The following is a 23,900-nucleotide window of genomic DNA, read 5'->3' on the forward strand; positions in this document are numbered from 1 at the left end:
CCATTTCCCTGTCAGAGAGAAGGGAGCTAAGGAGGATGGTGAAAAGGAGGAGTGGTCAGAAGTCATTCTAGAGACATCATCAACACTACTTCTTTTATAATACCTTTAATAAGTGACCAAGGAGCCAGGCGGTGGTGATGGGATTAAAGGTGATGCCTTTAATCCCAGCACTTGGAAGGCAGAAGCAGGAGGATCTCTGTGAGTTCAAGGCTAGCCTGGTCTACAGAGTGAGTTCCAGGAAATCCAGGGCTACATAGAGAAACCCTGTCTTGAAAAACCAAAAAAAAAAAAAAAAAAAAAAAAACCAGTGACCAAGAAAACAGAAAATTATTTGCAAAAATAAACTAAAACTGGTATTGGTGTTTGGAAAAAATGAAGATGAAAAACATTATTGGAGTTGAGGATGTAGCTCAGTGGTAAAGCCCTGAGGTTACAACCGGAAGAGACTCCAGCCAGGCCAAGCATGGCAAACAAGGCTCTGGCAGGCCTTGCCCTTCTCCCCCAGTCCCTCTGCCTTGCTGAAAACAGATTCCATTCCTCAAGCTAGCCACGTTTTGGCCACTTCCTCCTCCTGAGACTGACTACCAGCTCCAGCTATCAAAATATTGAAGTCCAGCAATCAAAAGCCCCCTTTGGCTGCCCTAATTAACATGTCCAATCAAAATTAAACACCTCATTCTAAGACATTTCTCCTTTGCCCTTTATAAACCACCAATTTCCTATGTGCTACGTCTTTCTCCTCTCTATCCAGAGGCAGTCCGTTGTCCTCCAGGACAAATACCCCTACCCCCTCCCTTGCCCCCTTCCCCTTTCTCTTCATCCTCTACCTCCTGTCTTTGTCTCTTATTCCCTGTCCTTCATCCCTCTGCAGCAAATAAATCTTCTTTCTGCTGAGAACTTGGTCTTGGGGGTCCTGAGTTGATATGGTCCCTTCACAGTTCTGAGCTCTTTCCAGCAAGTGTAGAGGGGGCATACATGCCGAATGTGGTGGAACACACCTTTGATCCCAGCACTGGGAAGCAGAGGCAAGTAGATCTCTGTGAGTTCAAGGCCATCCTGATCTACATGCCAAGTTCTAAGCCAAGTCTACATAATGAGACCCTGTCTCAAAAAATTGAATAGTAACAAAGAATTTGATAAGTACAGACCACAAGAAGGCAAACTGGCTTCACCTTATATGCACACTCGCTTGGGTGCTAGAGTTCAGTTCTGTGGCAGCTACTGAGACTGAACTCCAGGCATGGTAGGGAAAGGATCCAGGACTAAGACAGTATCCTCGACAGGCACAACATAGGGAAGTGGGCATACATGACACAGTGGTCTTCCTCATCTAGAATGTTTCCAGAGCACTGTGCTAACTGACATGGTGTAGAGAAGCAAGAGTCCTCTCAGCGAGTCCAGTCTCTCCACAAGACCACCACCACCACACACATTTCTGTAATACTGTAAGGTAAGCAAACAGCGGGCTTTTAATTCTCCCTTCTGGAAGATTTCTCCTTTAAGGATCCATGGTTGGGGGGAGGGCAAGGATAGATAGCAAGATGGCTCATCAGATGCCTGATGACTCATGTCTGATAACCCATAACCACAGGACGCAAGGAGAAAGCTGATAAAGCTGTCCTCTGACCTCCACGCATAGGCCACTGTACATACCCACACAAATACACACACTAAATAAATGTTGGGGTGCAGTGCAGTTGATAGAGTGCTCCCCTCACACATATGTGGCCCTGGGTTTGTCATTAACACAAACTAAGATGGAGACAGAAGACACAAAGTTTAAGACCTGCTACATAGGAAGTTAAGAGGCTTGCGCTACACAAGCAAAACCTTCTCTAAAGAAACAAACCAGCTGGGCTGTGGTGGCGCATGCCTTTAATCCCAGCACGTGAAGCCAGCCTGGTCTACATAACGAGTTCCAGGACAGCCAGGGTCATGTAGAAAAGACTCTGTCTCCAAAAGCAAAAGTAAAAATAAAGATAAGAAAGAACTGAAGGAAAACAATGTCCGTGCCTAGTGGCACAGGAAATGGGGGAAGTCGAGAAAGGGAAGAGGGGGAGGAGTGAAGAGGGAGGGAGAAGGGAAAGGAGGGGATGGAGGGAAGGGAAGTGGGGAGGGAGGGAGGGAGGGAGGAAGAGGGGGAGGAAGTGGGTGGCCCCAGGTGTTACCTCAGTTACTTTCCTTTCCACTTCTGTCCCGTCCACGTAGTAAACGTCTGTGATGACACGGGTAACGAGTGTACGGACTTCACGGATCGTTCTCATGTGACGATGCAGGACATGGCCGTGTGGAGGCTGGGGCATTTCAAATTCTTCTTCTCCCTACAGCAAAAGACACAGACCACGTAAGAACAGAACCAACAGCAGAATGCAGCCATGGCTCTCCCAGTTAACTATCAGAGGAACAGAGTCAGGCATGATAAATATTCCATTTATTTACAGGTAAGACTGAGGAGGAGGCTGGAGAAGTCTGTCTGCCCGACTTCACGTGTAATCATGAAGCTCAATAATTGTATCTAACACATTAGTTTTAGATTGTAATCATTCGAATTTTTTTTGTTTGTTTCTTTGTATAGCTCAGACAGATCTTCAACTCACAATGTACTCCAAGCTGCTCTCTCCAACTCATGATCCTCCTGCCTCAGCCTCTGATAAGTGTGTACCACCACACCCAGCTAATCCTTCTAGTTCTCATGACAACAGGGTGCCACCTAAAAAGCAGGTACTCTTTGATCCTTAGAGAAGACCCGAATCCACACCTGTTAACCAATCAGTGAAAACCAGTTCATCAACAACAACAAAAATGGCATTGCTTTCTCCAGGGATTAAACAGGAAAATCTTAATCTGCTCCAAGAATAGATTTGGGGATTTTGTTACTTTGTTTAGATACAGGGTTTCCCTATGTAGACAGGCTGGCCTCAAATCAGAGATTCACTTGCCTCTGCCTACTCACCAATATACTGCCCAGTGTTATGTCAGCTTAATACGAGCTACAGTCATCTGGTAGGAAGGAGCCTCAATGGAGGAAATGCCTCCATAAATTAGAACTGGCTGTAGGGCATTTTCTTACTTAGTGATTGATGGGGGAGGGCCCAGCCCATTGTGGGTGGGGACATCCCTGGGCTGGTTGGTCCTGGTTCTATAAGAAAGCAGGCTGAGCCGGGCGGTGGTGGCGCACGCCTTTAATCCCAGCACTTGGGAGGCAGAGCCAGGCGGATCTCTGTTAGTTCGAGGCCAGCCTGGGCTACCAAGTGAGTTCCAGGAAAGGCGCAAAGCTACACAGAGAAACCCTGTCTTGAAAAACAAAAACAAAAACAAAAACAAAAACAAAAAAAAAAAAAGAAAGCAGGCTGAGCAAGCCATGAGGAGCAAGCCAGTAAGCAGCACTCCTCCATGGCCTCTGCATCGGGTCCTGCCTCCAGGTTCCTGCCCAGTTTGAGCTCCCCGCCTTGGCTGCCCTAAATGGACCATGACTCAGGATATGTAGGTCAAATAAACCCTTTGTCCCCAAGTTGCTTTTGGTCATGGTGTTTTGTCACAGCAACAGGAATCCCATTTAAGTCACAATGAATAAATTTTTAACTGAAGGGTTAAATTAGAAAGCTGGGCATGGTGGTGTACACCTATAATCCCAGCATTTGGACTTGGGAGGCAGGAGATCAGAAGTTCAAGGCCATTCTCGACTACATAGCAAGTTTGAGGCCAGCCCCTGGGCTACCTGAAACACTGTTGAAAAAGAAAGGTACAATAGTATCCAAAATAACAAATGAAGATTTGATATCTAGAACTGGAGAGGTAGCTCAGTGGTTAAGAGCCCTTGCTGCTCTTGCAGAGGGCCCTGGAGTTCCAGTCCCAGCATCCACATGGCAGATTCCAACTGTCTATAACCCCAGTGCCAGGGGATCTAGCAACCTCTTCTGGCCTCCATGGGCACCAGGAATGTACTCTACTCTGTGTACTTACATATATGCAGACAAAACATTCAGACACATAAAATAAAAATAAATAAAATGCTTTAAAAAAAAAACTTTATATCTAGTTTACCATAAAAATAGTTTGAACAAAACCCTGTATTTTGTGACAACTGTTCATAATATTATTTCAAGAAAAATAAGCTTCTTTTTCAAAAAACACTAAGCAAGTATTTGGTGAGCAGCTTATGGGTACCATGTATTATATTATACAAATACCTACTGGAAAGATCAGGACAGATGTAGTTCATTCAGGATGACAGATTCAAATGCATTATTATAGATTAATATAAATCTAAGAATTCTTAGACCACTATTCAAACAACCAGATAACATACAAGAATCAGGTTGTTTCATGATCATAATTTCTTCTGTTGTGTACATGTCTGTCTGTGTATGTGTGTGTGCACACATGTATCTATGGGTGTTCATGAAACCATGAGGTCAACGTGTCTACAATTACTCTCTCCCTTGAACCTAGAATTTGACAACTCGACTAGAAGACTGCCCATCAAGCCCCAGGAATCATCTTGTCTTTGCCTCCCCAGTGCTAGGATCACAGGGTGCACACTGCTCCATCGGGCTTCTTTACATGGGATCTGGGGGTGGAACCCCAGCCCTCCTCATGTTTCAACAGTGAGCACTTTACCAATGGAGCTATCTCCCCAACCCTCAAGTTAATCATTTCCATTTCCAGATGGGCTCCAAAATCATGCTTTAGTAGGATGTTGGTGAGTTTTATAAAATAGACTGTTTGCACGTGAGATCTTAAAGCCCTGCTTGTCACTACATCGAATCGTTAACTTCTCAGAGCCTCCTGTGTTTACTACCTAGGGCCTGCTGGTGGCTGAAACCTGCCAGCATTCCCGTCTGTTCTCTCCAGCACTGACTCCACCCCCACCCGACTGGCTCTGCAATGCTACGAAGAAATGCACTGTCTCACACCTCACCTTCCACGTGGTAAGACGACTGTACTTTCACCATCAATACCAAGTCTTTCCAAACTATATTTACCACCACAATAAAGGGAATTCTTAGTTTTTCTTGGTAATGTGTAATAATTTACCTAAAGCTTTCAATAATACAACTGAATAATCATAAGTCCAACTTTACCTATGGAGTAAAATTTCTGCTAAAATGGAGCTGTAAATAAAATTTTAAAACATGGATCCTAAACCAGTTCTTTAAACTATTTCTACATATGCAACTGTATTTAATGAGGTTGGAGCACAGCTGCTGCATGTCAACAAATGGGCACACATGCACCGGGCACACATGCACCGGGCACACATGCACCAGGACCATGACAGCCTCAAGTACACTGTGCAGTCTGACTGGTCCATCCTGCATCCTAGGATCTAAATGGTTCCTAATAAACTCTTCGAGGGACAGACTTAACCCTATCTAATAAAATCAAACAAGAGTCAGGAGGAGGGCAGATAACCCATGCTAACTTCTCAAAAAGGTCTCTAAAGTTAAATGACTTGAAGACTATATCATTAATAATGGGTGGAGAAAAAAGTCATTTTGCTGTCCCAGGAAACCTAGCTCCATATACAGTTCCCATACACAGATTTAGGGAGCATCAGAGTGGTAGCCTGTGCTTTCCCCTGGCACTGGCCCAAGTCCTAGCTACTTCAGAGAGATTTTTTTTAAAAAAGTTCTGACACTCAGAAAATCTCCAACTCGCCTTTGTCATTCACAGTTCCAAGTTCTCCACACATGCTCCACTTTCCAAAACTTTTCCCTAATTGAGAATCTTTACCCAGCACTTGGGAGGCAGAGGCAGGCAGATCTCTGTGAGTTCGAGGCCAGCCTGGTCTACAAAGCGAGTTCCAGGAAAGACACAAAGCTACACAGAGAAACCCTGTCTCGAAAAAAACCAAAAAGACTCTTTACCCATCCACCAACTGCATTTTCCTAGCACCTTTTTAAAGAGATTTATTTTACTTATGTGCATATGTCTATGTTGAGCATACGCCATGTGCGTGAGGGTGCCCCTCAGAGGCTACCTGAAGTTACAGTGGTGAGCAGCCAGCATAAGTGCTGAGAACCGAACTCGGGTCCTCTGGATGAGCAACAAGCGGCTCTTAACCACTGAGCCATCTCTCCAGCCCCTAACACCGTTCTTATCAAGAGAAACTACCTCTTAAAACACATTTTTTCATTCTGTGTGACATTGTAGTAACATCTATCAAAAGTAGTTGCTAAAATAAGACCCAGAACAATCAAAAGGTAGGAGCTAGAGAGATGGCTCAGTGGGTAAGAGCACACACTACTCTGTGGAGAACCGGAGTTCAGTTCCCAACACCCACACTGGGTGACTCAGAAATGGCGTTAAGTCTAGTCCTCATGGATACAACTACCTCTTCTGGACTCCTCTGTCATTTGCACTAATGTGCACATTCACATTCATTCACACACACACACACACACACACACACAGAAATTTTAAAATAAAATAAATCTTAAATTGGGAGGGGTTGGTGCTGGAGAGATATCTTATTAATTAGTTCTCTTACAGAGAACCTGACTCCCAGCACCCACACAGCAGCTCATAACTGTCTGTAACTCCTGTTCCAGAGGATCTGACAGTCCTTATGGGAACTGCACTCATGTGGCATACAACACAGCAACACACACATACACAAAGTAAAACTAATGAATCTTTTTTTTTTTTTTTTTTTTTTGGTTTTTCGAGACAGGGTTTCTCTGTGTAGCTTTGCGCCTTTCCTGGGACTCACTTGGTAGCCCAGGCTGGCCTCGAACTCACAGAGATCCGCCTGGCTCTGCCTCCCGAGTGCTGGGATTAAAGGCGTGCGCCACCACCGCCCGGCAACTAATGAATCTTTAAAGGAAAATCAATAGGAAACAGGACCCACCAATGTCTTCAGACATGCCAGATGCAGCAGTAAGTGATTTCTCCCTCAACCCTCAAAGCATCTCCACGTAGCAGTTAAACCTGGTCCTTAATGACTCACTGCCTATCACCGTCATCATGAGATACAGGGTACACCTGTTTACAGAACATGACGACCTCTGGGAAAATTCTACAATACCTGTGACTCCTTCAACAGCAGAAATCCTAGACAGCATGCCTTATCCCCACTCAATTCCTCTGTCAATCTTTTTAATTTAAAAAAATTATTAGCTGGGCATGGTAGTATACACCTTTAACTCCAGCATTGGGAGGTAGAGACTGGAGGAACTTGTTCAGTTCAAGGCAAACCTGGTCTACAGTGTTCTAGGATAGCCAAGGCTACACAGTGAGACTGATCCTGCCTCAAAAACAACAAACAAGATATAAAAAAAAATCAACAAAAATGAAAAGAAATGTCACTGGAGCTGGAGAGATGGCTTAGTAAAGTGTCTGCCACACAAGCATTAAGACTTGAGTTCAGATTGCCAGAACCAAAGCTGAGGACAGCAGCACACATCTGTAATTCCCAGCACCAGTGAGATGGGAAAGACACAGGACTTCCGACTCAGAGGTCAGCTAGCTTGGCCTACGTGGGAAGTTTCCAACCACTGAGAGACCCTGTCTCAAACACACAGACGGAAGACACCTGAGGACCAACACCTGACGCTGTCTCCTGATTTTCACACATAGCCTTTGAACGTTCGTTCACATGCACCTCCACGTGCACACACGCAAACAAACAAAGAAACCCATAAGATTGCTAGTGGAAGGTCTAAATGAGCCCCGCAGAGAATGAGGAGTCTGTGCTGGGCCCCTAAGGCCCCCAACTGTGCCCACCTGGCTGTGGAGAGACTCGGTGTCATCCACAGGAGCACTGGCCTGTTTCTCAGCACTTCCCCTCTCAGTCTGCACAGTGGCATCTTGTTTCCCAGAGTTCTGGTCCACTGTACTGGTCCCCTGCTCACAGACACTCTTCACAGTCTGGGTTGCTGCTGAAACAGTTTCTGGGGCACACAGGGAATGGTCCATGGTCTGGATTCCTATGTTACTCTGGGTGGGCCTTTCCATCAAGACCTTACACGGTTTTTCCTGGTTAGCACTCAGCCCTTCTAGCAGGTCTGTTTCCATCACTTCTCCGTGAGGACTGAATAGCCCCTCTGGGGCTTTCTGCTGGGAAACAGAAGAAGCAGAGTCCTCCGAAGCAGCGGCATCCTTGACAGGCCCAGTGGGCCTCACAGGCTGCTCACTCTGCCTGAGCTCTGGAGTACCATCTGGTTTTTCTTTGTCATCTTCTTGAACACTTGGAAAATGGAGCAAGTTTGCCCTGAAAATGAAACATAAAGACATCACATATTCTGGTTTGAATGCAGGTTATTCCTCTGAATCAGTGTGGTGGCACACATCTATAATCCCAGCACCCAGGGAGCTGAGGAGCACAGAACAACCAGGGCTATAATCAATAGTCTCAAACATAAAACAGTAAAAAGAAAGTAATTCCCATTGTGGGAATCCACCAGCCTGGTCTACATCATGACTTCCAAGACAGCCAGGGATACATAATGAGACTCTGTCTCAAAGAAAAAGAAAAAGATCCATTAGTCATGAAGTCTCATTTGGTTTATGAATGGTTCTAACATTCTTTACTGACTCCTACCACTACGCATGAGGTCTGCTCTCTTCTGAACAGTAATTTAAGAGAAGAAATACAATCTTCAAAGAAGAAAAGTTGTAGGTAAGAGTCTGGTCTTTCCGGGTCAAAGGCCACTTGGTGATCACAGCAGATGTCCAGTGCTTCAGTGTGGAGCTCCCTGGGCAGAGCTCCACCCAACCACTTCAGACAACTGCAGAGGAGGGCCTAAGATACGGGCCAGCTCTTCAGTAGTCTCTCCATTTGGGAGCCCGTGTGTCTGAATTAGATTTCTACTGCGGTGACAAAGACCATGATCGAAGCAACTTGGCGAGGAAAGGGTTAACTGGCCTACAAGTTACAGTCCATCATCACAGGAAGCCAGGGCAGGAACACACAGCAGAAACTGGAGACAGGAACCAAAGCCAGGCCCAAAGGAGGAGTGCTGCTTATACGGGCTTGCTCCCCATGACTGGCCCAGCCTGGTTTCTTGCAGAACCCAAGACCACCCATTTAGGAGTGGCACCACCCACAGTGAGTGGCCCTTCCACATAACTCACTAATCAGGAAAACGCTGCCACAGACATGCCTACAGACTAGCTAACGGAGGCAATTCCTCATTTGAGATTCCCTCTTCACAGATATGTCTAGGTTTATGTAAACTGACAAAAAACCAAACAGCACATAGTGACTGATTTATTTATCCTTTAAACATTACCTGAATGTTGCCTATAAGCCAAATACCATAGTTTCCAAAGTAACTAGAGATTTTAAATGTTAATAGTTTTCTAGAATAAGAAACCCAGGCTAAAGCTGGTGGTGGCACACACCTTTAATCTCAGCACTCAGGAGGCAGAGGCAGGCGGATCTCTGAGTTCAAGGTCAGCCTGATCTATAGAGTGAGTTCCAGGACAGCCAGGACTATACAGAGAAACACACAGTCTCAAAAAAGAAAGAAACGGGCTAGAGAGATGGCTCAGAGGTTAAGAGCACTGGCTGTTCTTCCTGAGGACCTGAGTTCAATTCCCCGCAACCACATGGTGGCTCACAACCATCTACAATGAGATCTGGTGCCCTCTTCTGGCCTGCAGGCTGAACACTCACTGTATACATATACATAATAAATAAATCAATCTTTTAAAAAAAAAAAAAAAAAGAAAAGAAACAAACAAACTCAGGCTAGCTCTAAGCAGTTTACACATAAATTTGTCTTACCTTTATACCTGAAATGCTTAACTTAAAGCTGGTAGACTACAGGTTATCTTAGTTTGGTTTCTATTGCTGTGTTAGAACGCTGCCCAAAAGCAACTTGGAGTAGGAAGACATTTATTTGGTCTACAGATTACAGTCCATCATCAAGGGCAGCCAGGGCAGGAACTGAAGCAGAGGCCATGGAAGAATGCTGCTTACTACTGGCCTGGCTTCCTCTGGGCTGCTGATCAACCTTTTTTTTTTTTTTTTTTTTTTTTTTGGTTTTTCGAGACAGGGTTTCTCTGTGTAGTTTTGGTGCCTGTCCTGGAACTCACAGAGATCCGCCTGGCTCTGCCTCCCGAGTGCTGGGATTAAAGGCGTGCGCCACCACCGCCCGGCTCATCTACCTTTCTTACACAACCCAGCCCCACCTGCCTAAAAATGGTACCACTCACAATGAACTGGGTCCTCCAATTACAATTAAGAAACTGCCTCACAGACATGAGGCAACCTAATCTGGAAAACTCTTCAGCTGAGATTCCCTTCCCAGGTGACACTAGGTTTGTGTCAAGTTGACATCTGAAGCTAACTACACAGGTGCTTAGGATCTTTACTCTGAACAAAAGAATGGATAGTCTATAAATCAATAAGCTACTGCTATATTAAATAAACATAAATGAATGCATTTTTTAGGCTATCTCACATGTGAATAGCCAGAACAAATGTGAAATAAATCACCAGGTGTGGCAGTTCACACCTATAATCCCAGCCCTCAGGAAGCTTGAGGCAGGAGGACTGCTGCGACTTTAAGGCCTGCCTGGGCTACTCAGATGAGTTCTAGGTCTGCTTGAGACTTTCTTAAAAAATTAAATTAAATTAAATTAAAAAAATCCATTCTGAGCCGACATTCTGAGCTGTCCCAGCCCTTGAAGATTATATCATGGATATAAGGGGCTTGGAAACCACACTGTATTGTTAGCACGTGTTTTGGCCAGAGAAAAACCAAGCTTGGAGCTCTCATTCACAGCAGCTAAGTCGCCTAGGGGGCCGTAAAGAGCTTGTCAGGCTTTCCCTGCTCGGGTCATGAGTAAAGAAGAGAACTTAAGGTTTGCAGGTTTCAGTCACTCAGCACCGTGTACTAATAGGTGATGGACTTCAACAGCCTCCTACCTAAAAGGAACACGTTGGTTACAGTAGTCTGTAGCCTACTGTCAGGAACATTGGCTGAGTGGGGATACAGGGTCCACTGAGAAAAAGGATAAAACACACTGTCAGGACACACATGAATAGCAGTTAAATCTTCATGAGATTTATGAAAGATCATAAAATGTGAAAGTGCTAAGCACAGCAGATACAATCACAACCAGCTGCATAAAACAAAGCAATGAACAACTCACCTTCACATTCACATCTACCCTTTAAGACCACTAACACATAAGGAAACAAGCTGCCATGAAGGTCACCAGGCCTCCGCTGCTACCACTGCTTCCCATCCTTAAACAAGCTTGCACATTTGACCTCACACTACAGAATGAATCCCTGAGTCTGCTTAGCTCATAAACCCTAACCCCCAGGAAATGGCATAGAGAGGTGTGGCCTTTGGGAGACTATCACATCAAGAAGGTAGAGCTGTCCTGAAGCATGTGTGCACCTGTAAACACAACCCCAGGGGCTCCGTGCAGGAAACAGCCCTTCCGTGCAACAGGTCTGCCAGCTTTAATCTAAGATTATGGGGACTGTCCTGACCCCACACACGTTAATAAAGACATGTCTGTGGTTCATAAGCTCCCCAGACTACAACAATGTCAGCATGGTCAAGGAAACCAAGATACCCCAGAAACTTTGGATTCAGGGCAGAGCCACTGAATAGAATTTTACTTCTAAAGCAAAGTTCTATTTTGTTTGGGAATTTTTTTTCTGCCTCTTGAGTGCTGGTATGAAATGCATGCACCACCATGCCCAGCCAGAACTGTTGATTCTTTAAAAATGAAAAGTGATGTGCCAGGCATGGTAGGGCATACCATCAGTCCCAACAGAGATGGGTGGAATCTGTGCGAGTTTGAGACCAGCCTGGTATACAGAGTGAGTTCCAGGACAGCTAGGGCTACACAGTGAGACAGTCTCAAAAAAAAAAAAAAAAAAAAAAAAGGTCAGGGGATGGAGGGTTAATGACTCATTCATTCTATTAGTAGTATTAGCAGATTTCTACCAACATCAGAAATTTGGTTATTTCTCATTCTATGAGCACTGTACAGTTGACTAAGGCTAAATTGTAGTCATAAACACTTCATCTTGGTTGACAAGCCTGTGTCAATAATCCCTGTGTTCGGGGTAGGAAAATGGTAGAAATAGGAGGATCTCTGAGCTCCATGGTCAGCAAATCCAGCCAATTTGTGAACTCCAGGTTCAGTCAGAGAAGAGTAGGGAGGGAGGCTGGAGAGATGTCTCATGGGCTAAGGGTGACTACCGCTCCTGAAGAGAACCTAAGTGTAGCACGCTCCTCAGTCAGCTCACAACCACCTGGAACTCCAGCTCCAGGGGCACTCAACACCTCAGACCTCCATGAGTACTGCACCCTTGTACACATACACAGAACTGAAAATGAAAGAGAGAGGCCAGGCGTGGTGGCGCACACCTTTAATCCCAGCACTGAGAGACAAGGGCAGGCGGATCTCTGTGAGTTCAATGCCAACTTGGTCTACACAGTGAGTTCCAGGCCAGTGAAGGCTACATAATGAAACCCTGTCTCAAAAAAACAAAAATAAAAAACTAATTAAAAATTTAAAATATAATAATGAAAGAAAAAATAGGAGGAAAGTGACTGAGGAAGACACGTGCGCACGCGCGCGCACACACACACACATGCTCGTGCGTGCACGCACACTCAAACAAACACACACACACAAATGAATCTTTATCCTTAAAAATAAATAAATAGGGCTGGAGAGATGGCTCAGAGGTTAAGAACACTGGCTGCTCTTCCAGAGGTCCTGAGTTCAATTCCCAGCAACCATATGGTGGCTCACAACTGTCTGTAATGGGATCTGGTGCCCTCTTCTGGCATGCAGGGATACATGCCAACAGAACACTGTATACATAATAAATAAATCTTAAAAATAAATAAATAAATAAATAAATAAATAAATAAACAAACAAACAAACAGCTTGACGTGAGGTGCAGTGTAATGCAGCTGCAGTTCCCACCTACTCAGGAAGCTGAAGCAAGGGCAATGCTTAAGCCCAGAAGCCCGAAGCCAGCCTGGGCCAACAATACACCACAATACAACCTAACCATAAATAGGTAAGTTGCCAACTTCACAAAACAGTGACAATCAATACCAGAAATGGAATCAACTATATAATGAATCAATGCAGCTGAAAATAAGCCAGGTGTGGTGGCGCATGCCTTTGATCTCATCAGTCAGGATGCAGAGGCAGGCGGGTCTCCATGAGTTCAAGCCCAGCCAGAGCTACGCAATGAAACCTTGTGTCAAAAAATGAAAAAGAAAATGTTTACCTGATGGGTGCAGATGGAGGATCCTCGCTCTGAGCCTCATTCTCTCGCTGGGCTTCACAGATACAGCTAAACACAGGCACAGTCTTCTGGGGACTAAAATAACAAGTTAAAGAATGCGCTTCCTAGTTTCAAATGGAAAGTACCTCTGGAGATCACCCTCTTTAGACACAGAGTTCCTCTACATCCCAAACTCCAATCCATTATTACCCCCAAAAGCCAACTCTTGACACGTTTCAAGCTAACACAATAAAAAAATTTACATATAGGGACTAAGGAGATGTCTCTGCAGTTAAGAGCACTGGCTGTTCTTCCAAAGCACCTAGTTCCATTCCCAGCACCCATGACAGCTCACAACAGATCTCTAACTCCAGTTCCAGGGGATCTGGCGCCCTCTTCTGGCCTCCATGAGCACCAGGTGCACATATGGTACACAGAGAGAGGTGCAAACAAACATCCACACATAGAAACCTTCATGAGGTCACTGGAGAAGTAAGAGAGACTTACTAATACTACAAGGATTAAAGAGAAAAACCCAGGATGCAGAAATCAATAGAACAGACAATCTAGTTCCTTTAGGAGATAATTTAAAAAAGGAACAAAAAGGAGGAACATATGCCATGATTTAAAAAACAAACAAAGCTAAATGTGTATCTGATGTCATTTGTAGATTGGGGATCTTGATTCTAACAAGAAAATATTACAAAGCAGGGAATGGAAACATTGAACACTTTACAGCACTAAGAACTACTGTCTGTTTTGTAAAGGATGGTTAACAGTATGGTTAATTGTAAAATAAGAATCCTTCTCTTTTAGAGTTAGCACGGAAATATTTACTAAAATGCTGTGACGCTGGAATCACCTTGACAATAGCCCACTGGTAGAAGGGGTACTCCAGGACTTTATAACCCATGAAGACAGGCCACTTACAGCGGGGTTGTCCACATTAGACTACTCTCTACTTTGCCTACACTTAGTCTCCCCACAGCCAAATGATGGAACACTAAGGTGGCATCAGGCACTGTGACCAGAGTCCAGTGTTTGTCACAAACACTCAAATGCTTCACCTAAATGCAGAGGATGTACAATCGTTTACAAAACAAATCTTTTTTTTTTTTTTTGGTTTTTCGAGACAGGGTTTCTCTGTGTAGCTTTGCGCCTTTCCTGGAACTCACTTGGTAGTCCAGGCTGGCCTCGAACTCACAGAGATCCGCCTGGCTCTGCCTCCCGAGTGCTGGGATTAAAGGCGTGCGCCACCACCGCCTGGCTACAAAACAAATCTTAAACAACTTTTTTTAGAAATATTTTTGTTCTTAATTTAATTTTACCATTTCATGTACATGGGTGTTTTGCCTTCATCTATGTCTGGATACCACATGCATACCTGGTGCTCAGAGAAGCCAGAAGAAGCATTCGGCCTCTGGGACTGGAGTTACAGACAGTTGTAAGCTGCCATGTGGGCTGGGATTCAAACCCAAGTCCTCTCCAAGAGAATGCAGTACTCTTAACCACAGAGCCAAGTCTCCATTCCCTTTAAATGACTTCTTAGGATGAACCCAAAAATCAAATATTTTAACATATGGATTTCTTTTTTGGTTTTGTTTTTTGGTGGGTTTTTTTTTTTTTTTTTTTTTTTTTTTTGGTTTTTCAAGACAGGGTTTCTCTGTGTAGCTTTGTGCCTTCCCTGGATCTCACTCTGTAGCCCAGGCTGGCCTCGAACTCACAGAGATTCACCTGCCTCTGCCTCCCAAGTGCTGGGATTAAAGGCGTGCGCCACCACTGCCACCCGGCTAACATATAGATTTCTTAAGCATAGATATTTACATCAAAAAAGTGCTTCATGGCAACACCAACAACTTTCAACTTTTTCTATGACCCACCAACCTTCGCTAAGCTTCCTCTTCATCTCTCCTCCCTATGTTCTCCCCAAAAGTTCAGAAACCCACAGAGGGTCAAATGTAGTCATCAGGCACCTTATCTTTTTAAAAAACTTACAATTCTCTTCAATTTTTTAAAGATTTGGCAATAGTAAGCTGGAATCCTTCTTTAAAAACTGTCACTTAATTTATCGTAGTATAGTGCAGAACAAAAGCCCTCACACTTAGGCGAGTGTCGTGCCCGGGCTGTAGCCCAGCTAACTCACTCACAGATGACGGCACTGGCAAAGGCAGAGCACTCTTAAATGGGGCGCTCATCGGCTGTCACCCTCAGCCCTCAACACTCTCACATGCAGTCGGCTTCCCTCACAGTGCCCGCCTGTGCTGACCTAAGAATCTCCACTTGTATGTCCCCTGCTCGCTAGGGTTTTCATGCTGGGATGGCTCATGCCAGAAACTAATCAAACAGTCCTCTTCTCACAGCCACCAGATGGCAAAGCTTCGCCACCAATACCCATGGATCCCGGCATCCTTCACTGAAAGCATGGCAGCATTGGTGACAAAGCAAACCAGCTCAACACAGTAGTTAATTTGACAAGGAAAGGTAAAATTTCCTGAGGCTTTAGCGGGGTACAGACACAGGAGGACAGTGTGTCTACAGCCATCTCTTTTGGTCCTTTGTCTTCTCACCTCAGCCATCCACAGGAAAAAGAAAAGGGCACTCACGTGAATGGTGGGAAAACCACCAGGTGGTTTTAACGTTAAGGACAGCAAAAGTTTGTTAGTCATAAAATTACTAGGAAAGCCTACAATATTCAACGCATTGCTGACTACTTTATGCTGGGTTTTGAGTGTTTTCGTGTGTTGCAAGTCATCTTCCTCTCTTTAGGCAGTACCTCTGTATTAAACTCCTCTAAATAACAACGAGCCCTGGTTACCTGGCAACAGGCTCAGCAGCAGCAGCAGCAGATCCATTTTCTCTCTCAGCAGTAGCGGGCTCTGGACAAAAACAAAAGCAACGAGAGAAAGGAAAGAGAAGCAGAATTCAGTCAGCACCGAGTCTAAAGCCTCTCTGCTGCACCGGCAACAAAAGGCCGCCATAAAGAAAGCCAGCAATTAGCAGAAAGGACATGCTTCAGCAGCCCGAGTTCTTCTCATCTCTACCATTTAATTTTACTTCAAATTTCCTATGGAAAACATGTCTGCTTAGCCAGAACTGCAATCTGTAATATCTGTAATGAAAATTAAACTACCTGAATTACAATTCACCTCCCCATACAAGAAATTTAAAATTCACATGAGAAAATACAAAAGGATACCTAAAAATATATTTTTTTAAATGTTAGAATTTTTTTTTGAGACAGCATCTCTCCTATGTAGACCAGGCTAGCCTCAAACTCACAGAGACCCACATAACTCTGCTTTCCCAAGAGCTGGGATTAAAGATATGTGTGTGCTAAAACTTTATTTAAAAAAGAAAACAAAACAAAACTTGAATAAACTACATGACAAGCCAAGTGTAGCATGATACACCCTTGTAATCTCAACATTTGGGAGACTCAAGCAGAAAGATTTCAGTTCAAGGCCAGCATGAACTACACAGTAATTCTAGGACAGCCTGGGCTACATAGTGAAACTCTTTCTCAAAATAAATAAATAATAATGAAGTGTATAGGAAAATATTTTAAGTTAATGTATAAATTCAACAGTTCATTTTAGAAACATTCACATGTAAAAGACACCCAAGACCTTTCCAAGAGGCTTTAAGATCACTGGTTGCTCCGGCAGACAACCTAGGTTCAGTTCCCAACACTCCCATTGTGGCTCACAGCCATCTGTAACTCCAACCCCAGGGGATCTGATGTCCTCTTAGGACCTTCACAGGCTCCAGGCACACACATGGTGCACATGCATACATGCAGGCAAAATACTCATACACATAAGAACAAAGTAAGTTTAAAAATGTTTTTAAGGGCAGGTATCTGAAAGAGGACACTTCCCACAAAAGAGCCAGCAGGAAGAACACAGTATTTTCTTACTGGCGGTACCGTCAAAGGATTAAACTGGGCCCTTTTCATTTGCAATTTATTCCAGTCTCAGAAAAAAATAGCTTTTAAATCTTTTTTTGAAACATTCACAAAACACTCACGACTTAGCATGTGTTCAACAGTCTATCCAGTTGAATAGTCAGAGCCTTGTTCAGGAAAACAAAGGTGGTTAGAGCCAGGCTCCTGAGCTCAGGCAGCCTAGGGGTAAAATGCTTTGTCACTCTGAACCCAAGTTGCCCCATTTGTAACAGAAAAAAACAGAGCAACTTCACAAGCTGCTGTGAGGATGAAATGATGTCACTATCGGTGACTGGGCCTGAGATTACCTTCCTAGTAATAAGCACATATAATGGGAGGCACTGTTAGGAGTGTGACTGAGCCACCTTCCTTGAGCCCCATCTAGGTCTCCCAGTTAGAATGTTAGCGCTAACATGTTCCCACCCATTCTCTCCTCTCTCCCCCTCCCACTTTCTCAGCTCAGAATGGCCGTGAGTTTGAAATCCTCCTGTTCGAGTATCCCAAACGCCAACATCAGCATCTCTCTCTTGATAAGCCCTTATTTAACCTCAAAGACAAGAATAAAGGTGAAATCAAGTAATATTTTAATTCTCATTGACAGTCTAAGTTCAAATCCATATGCCCTGTGTTCTGTCTGGTCTAGAGAATGGTCTATGATAGTCAGGCCTTCAGTTTCAAATAAGTGAGTTTATTAAATATACAGCAAGAAAAATAAAAATAGTGAATAGCAGCAGATACAAAAACACCATCAACCAGGTGCTGAAAACATCTCGCAGAAATCAGCTGGGGCCGTCCTGTTGAGGCAGCTAGCTAAGGTTCCCCTGAGTGCTCAGGACAAAGCACCGCATTCTCTCATGAAGAGCCTGCCTCTTCTCTTTCCCACTGCGGGCACTTTTATACCCTGGGGTGAGCAATGGCACACTCACCTCCTAGCTATTCTGAAGGCTACAATGTTTATAATACCTTAGCTGCTTGCTCTCTTCCTTCCTCCCTGTTACATGCTTAGTGTGCCAGCTGCCCTAGGACAGGGGCTTTAGAAGACATGACATAAGCATGTTTGGATCTGCACTGGGAGAGGAGTGACTCTGCTTCCAGAACCAGTTTCCCAGTGAGCTCAAACAGTATGTGACAATTTCCTAAGACCAAGTACAATACACCCGGAGAAACAAAACAGAATTAGTTTTACAACAGAATGCCAACATCAAATTCCAGGCTACCCTATCTGTGTGACTGTGAAACTGATAATACTCAATGTTACTGTTTCCTCACCTGCAAAATAAGGGCAATAATGGGACCCATTTCCTATGTATGAGATTTAACAGGTGTACTTGTATGCCTGGTGTATACACGAGCTCAGAATCACTAGCTAAAATTGGTCTCACGAAGGCCCCCTTACACAGTCCCAATCTACTAGGTCTTTGAAGCACCCTTCCAAACTCCTTCAGCACCTACGTCTTAATTAACCCATCCCTTCATCTTTAACTACCCCTCACTTTTTGTTGTTATTGCTGTTTTTCGAGACAGGGTTTCTCTGTGTATCCCTGGCTGTCCTGGAACTCACTCTGTAGACCAACCAGGCTGGTGGAACTCAGAGATCCATCTGCCTCTGCCTCCTGAGTGCTGGGGTTAAAGGCATGTGCCACCACTGCCCGGCTTTTATCCCTCACTTTGAAAAAGCAATTTAACAGGGGCTGGAGATATGGCTCAGTGGTTAAGAGCACTGGCTGTTCTTCCAGAGGTCCTGAGTTCAATTCCCAGCAACCACATGGTGGCTCACAACCATCTGTAATGAGATCTGATGCCTTCTGCTGGCCTGCAGGCATACATGCAGACAGAACACACAACCATCTGTAATGAGATGATGCCCTCTGCTGGCCTGCAGGCATACATGCAGGCAGAACACTGTATACATAATAAATAAATGAATCTTTTAAAAGAAAAGGGCGCCGGGCGGTGGTGGCGCACGCCTTTAATCCCAGCACTCGGGAGGCAGAGCCAGGTGGATCTTTGTGAGTTCGAGGCCAACCTGGTTTACCAAGTGAGATCCAGGAAAGGCGCAAAGCTACACAGAGAAACCCTGTCTCGAAAAACCAAAAAAAAAAAAAAAGAAAAGAAAAGGGCAATTTAACTACATTTCTATGTCTTCATGTCACAGTGTGAGTGTGGGGGTCAGAGGACAACTCTGAAGTCAGATCTCTTCCACATGGGTCCCAGGCTGGAACTCAGGTTGTCAGGGTTGGTGACACGTGTCTTTATCTGCCACCATCTCCCTGTTTTAGAGCCTCCCTTTCAGTCTATAAACTTGCCCAGGCCTCTCCAGCCTAAAGCATCCAATCTCTCATCAACCCTTCCTTTTCTCTGGCTTCTCATCATTTCTTCTCCTTCCCACACAAACTGTTCAACAGCGGGGCCTGTTTGCGCTCTCCACTTGGCCGCACTCCTCCTCAGTTACTTACCCCAATATGGCTCCCATCCCCCACTACAGGGATACAAATTTGCACACTCCAACTTCTCTGGTTTGTTCTTCGATGATGATTTGTTAACAGTTAGCAGCCCGCAGATGAAACATTAATCAGCACTATACTCTGAAGCAGGCAATGGTCAGGGCCATTGGGGGGGGGGGGGGGCCGCGTTTACTCATCTGTGGTGTAGACATCTCATCTCTCTGTGCACAGGCTGCAGTCCAGCCTGTGTTCACAAAGCTCATCCTTGTGCTGTTTCGGGGCTGCAGTCATCTTTACTTTCTCAGTTTGCAGGACTCCCAGACACCAACCATATCCCTAAACTAACATATCCCCCTGGACCTCGGCTCTATCACCTGACACTGTCATTTTCCTGGAACTCTTCTCCACAGTCTTCCACAGCTTAATCCTACTTTCCAAGTTCCCTTTCTGTTTCTTTACAAACTCTTTTATAAGAATTATTTCGCCGGGCGGTGGTGGCGCACACCTTTAATCCCAGCACTCAGGAGGCAGAGCCAGACAGATCTCTGTGAGTTCGAAGCCAGTCTGGTCTACAGAGTGAGATCTAGGACAGGCACCAAAAAATACACGGAGAAACCCTGTCTCGAAAAACAAAAAAAGAAAAATAACAACCAAAAAAAAAAAAAAAAAGAATTATTTCAGGGAGGGGGGGGCTGAAGAGTTTCAGCAGTTAAGAGCACTTGCTCTTTCAGAGGACCCAGGTTTGATTCCCAGCACCCACATGACAGCCCACCACCATCTGTAATACAAGTCCTAGGGGATCTGACACCCTCTTTACTCTAACCATACTAAACAACTTGCATGTCATTTGGAAAAGTGTCAATATAAATGTATAATGTAAATCCACAATCTTACACTCTCTACTCTCCTCTGGACTCTCATTTAAATTAATTATTTATATGGGGATGAGATATGTACACCTGTGAGTACAGGGGTCGCAGAGGCCGGAGTGTCATATCCCCATGGATCTGGAACTATAGGTGTCTGTGAGCCCCCAGTATGGGTGCTGGGAAGAGAACTTGGGCCCTCTGCAAAAGCAGTAATGCTTTTAACCACTGAGCCATTTCTGAAGCCCTCAACTCTTCCTGAATGTGAAAAACCATTACTCACTACTAGAGAGGTACAAGCAACGAACACTATAACATAATAGAATACCTCATCTTCAGTAACGTGACAGGGACTCGCCCAAAGCCAAAGATGAAATCTGAGAATAAACCTTTACAAATACATTTACAATGATAGAAGTATCCATCATTAGAAAGAGAAGATAATTAGTACTTCCTAGATAACCTGGAGTAACTAATCACGCAATAATAACATAAAATAAAACTTACTTTCCAGGCTAAACTGCAAAGACTCTTCACTGGCCTCTGTCTCGGGACTAACCAATTTCATTTTCAGACACAGTTTTCCGTCCATTTCTGGGGCAGACTCGGAATCTCCTTTTTCACTCCCAAGTAGAGGATCATTGATCTCCACCATACTTTCAGACATGACATCACTGGTTGCTATGGTGCTTTCTGGATAGTTGCTAATCCCTGAAAGAAGGGGGGCAGGGAGGAAGAAAGAAAGAACACTAAAATACAAACATGAATACCAGCAATTTGAAAGGATCAATTTGCCTGGCTCCACCACTCTGCAGGATTAAAGAGGGTCCCTAGGATAGATCCTGTTACATTATTGACAACTACCAACTAGTATTGACACCTGTTCTTAAGAGGAGCAACAGGATTCAGTTCCACTTCTGCATCTGGACAAAGGATGCTGCATGAGCCCTCAGCCAACCCACATCTGCCAGCATCAGGCATAGGTAGCAGGACACTCCAGGCGGCATGACTGTTACCTCCCAGCACTGACTAGAGAAAACAGATAGGTTAATGTAGACATCTACCTGCTGCTCCAAGGACAGAGGATCTAAGTTTTCTTGCCCTGTCAAGCAGCAGACTGATCAGCCAGCGACTGAGCACAGCACTTCTCCATACTTCCTGTCTCTTCCTTGTATAACAGTTCCTTATCCCAGCTTAGCTCTCCAGTTCTACCAGTGACAGGACAAGCTTTACACTCTTCCCCTCCTTCCCTCGACCCTCTCTGTCCTCTTAGCAGCTCTCATCTCCTGGCAGTAAAATCACACCCTGCTTTCCAAACCAAACATCGGCCTTCTCAGTCAGGCCCACTCCTCAGATCTAAAAGTATCACTTGCATAAAGAATGGTATCTTAGAAGGTCTTTAAGTAGCTTTTATTTTAATGCCTTAAGTACCTTTTCTATAAATCACTCACCAATAGGAGTACTATGTCTGTTGGGATCCAATTTTAGGTGCCCAATATAAGGTGGGGTTGCGCCAGTCAATGGTGGGATAATATCACCTTCTTTAGGCAAAGTGAAATGAAATGGGGTTTCTGAAATAAACAAACAAAAATGAAAACACAATAATGAAAAAAAAAAAAAAACACCAAAGTGTACATTACACAAAAATGAGAAACTACAGGAAAACACTTCAGTTCTTCTTTTCCCAAATTCTTATTCCTATCACCTTCACCAGCCATCCAAACCAACTCCCTGCTGCTAGAAAAACAGCGTTCTACAGCCATCAACAGCCCTGCCAAGACAGCACCAGAGGATAGGCGAAAAAAGGAACTGGCCTGAGCAACACTGGGTCATCATCTACTTCCAAAACACTGTAGCCAGACAACTTAGCAACGCAGATCTGGATACTTTTGAGTCTAGACAGTATAATTTATAATTTAGTAAATGCAACCCAGGAAGTTCCTTTCTTAGCTCTGCATTCTACAGGACTTCAAAGCAAAATGTGATGTTAGTCTGCTCTGAAAAGTGACAAAGGACCTCATGGGCCAACAAAGGCTTTAAATTAGTCACTGGTTCTAACAATCAACTCTGAGGCTTTCTTTCAACTGTTCTGAACAGCACTCACTCTAAATGCTAAAAACAGAGTGACAATATTCAAAACTCACTTTCTGCATCATAGTAAATCCCGTAAGAAGCATCCCCGTGCATATTTAGTTGGTTGCTATTAAATTATTACAAACACTAAAAACTTCTGAAGACATAAAAGTACTTTTTGGCTGGGTGTGGCACCACACACCTTCACTCCCAGCACTCAAAGGCAGAGGCAGGCAGACAGATGGTCACTCAAACTTAACAGTAAGTGTCTTACTGTGGAAACTGTTTCTTGGTACAAGATTCCTTTGCACAATTCTAGGTACAACTTACTAAAAATAATTTAAGACCATCTCATTTCATCAACATAACAGAGACTTGAAGTGTTTTCAGGCCCTGGGGCAGCAGTACCCACTACCTGCCTATCGGGTCTTCAGTGCCTCAGCCCTGGATGGCACAGCCTAGCAGTCCATCATTTTCTCTACCAAAGTAGCCCTCTTCCCCACCTCCAGTTCTTCGAACAGTGTAACCAGAGAGAAACTGGATTAACATGCTTTCAACAAACTGGCTTCTGGTCAAAATCCTTTGAGGTTTTCAACACAAGGAAAATTCCTACCTCTTCGGGCTAGAGAGACAGTTCAAGCAGTCAAGAGCGCCTTGCAGAGGACCCACATTTGGTTCCCAGAACCATCATGGCAGTGCACAACCATCCATAACTCCAGCTGCAAGGGCTCTGACGCCCTCTTTGTCTTCTGTGGGCACCAAGCATGCACATGGTACATATACATACATGCAGGCAGAACACTCATACATACAAAATAAGTCTAAAAATATTTTTAAATCCTAACTCTTCAGTCAGCACGCAGTTAACTGGCAGCAGCCAGGTCTCCAGTCTTTCTTAATTAGTCAGGCTCAATCCTCCAAAAGCTTTTCCATTTCTCTGTACTTAGCCAGCCATCTCAAAATCGCCGTTAATAGTTAGACTACCACAACATTCTGCAAAATCATGTCATATTTTATCCATTTAAGTTCACTGGAACTTTCCACATTTCAGTTCTCTCCTGTTCCGCCCATTATTTATCAAATCTTTTCTCCGTCACCAGATTGTCACAGGCTACCCCATTGCTGTCAGCAGATCAGCAAGACACACAGAGGCAAAGGACATCAGCCGTCAAAGCACCTGTGCAGCACGTGTGGACTATTTCCAAGGTCACAGGATCCACCACTTCAAAGCGACACTCAAAACTCTTTACAGCTGGGGGCCGATAGGGTCTCCCCAGGTAGTCCCAATGGGCTTGTCATTCAGTATACAAATCAGGACGACCTTCGACATCCTGTCACCGCCCCCCAAGTG

General features: G+C 44.4%; 2 protein-coding genes across 4 annotated transcripts in view; one reads left to right on the forward strand and one right to left on the reverse strand.

The window, feature by feature from the left end:
* The window catches only part of Tubgcp4 (tubulin gamma complex component 4), a 59,212-nt gene extending 54,208 nt beyond the window's left edge, over nucleotides 1–5,004 (forward strand). Inside the window, exons 20-22 of the transcript XR_009378874.1 lie at nucleotides 1,335–1,450; nucleotides 2,328–2,441; nucleotides 4,453–5,004. The gene's annotated coding sequence lies outside the window, so the exon portion shown is untranslated. The remainder of the gene's footprint in view (nucleotides 1–1,334; nucleotides 1,451–2,327; nucleotides 2,442–4,452) is intronic.
* The window catches only part of Tp53bp1 (tumor protein p53 binding protein 1), a 74,951-nt gene that overhangs the window by 10,761 nt on the left and 40,290 nt on the right, over nucleotides 1–23,900 (reverse strand). For 2 of the 3 annotated variants that reach the window (XM_059261232.1, XM_059261231.1), the window contains exons 13-18: nucleotides 21,928–22,047; nucleotides 20,984–21,187; nucleotides 16,039–16,099; nucleotides 13,227–13,319; nucleotides 7,729–8,215; nucleotides 2,169–2,321 (exon numbers count right to left, since the gene is read on the reverse strand). In XM_059261232.1, coding sequence (XP_059117215.1) covers nucleotides 2,169–2,321; nucleotides 7,729–8,215; nucleotides 13,227–13,319; nucleotides 16,039–16,099; nucleotides 20,984–21,187; nucleotides 21,928–22,047 — 1,118 coding nt within the window. The remainder of the gene's footprint in view (nucleotides 1–2,168; nucleotides 2,322–7,728; nucleotides 8,216–13,226; nucleotides 13,320–16,038; nucleotides 16,100–20,983; nucleotides 21,188–21,927; nucleotides 22,048–23,900) is intronic. The other variant, XM_059261233.1, reaches the window with a different exon arrangement.

Source organism: Peromyscus eremicus, chromosome 4, assembly GCF_949786415.1.
Source record: "Peromyscus eremicus chromosome 4, PerEre_H2_v1, whole genome shotgun sequence".
Classification (NCBI taxonomy): domain Eukaryota; kingdom Metazoa; phylum Chordata; class Mammalia; order Rodentia; family Cricetidae; genus Peromyscus; species Peromyscus eremicus.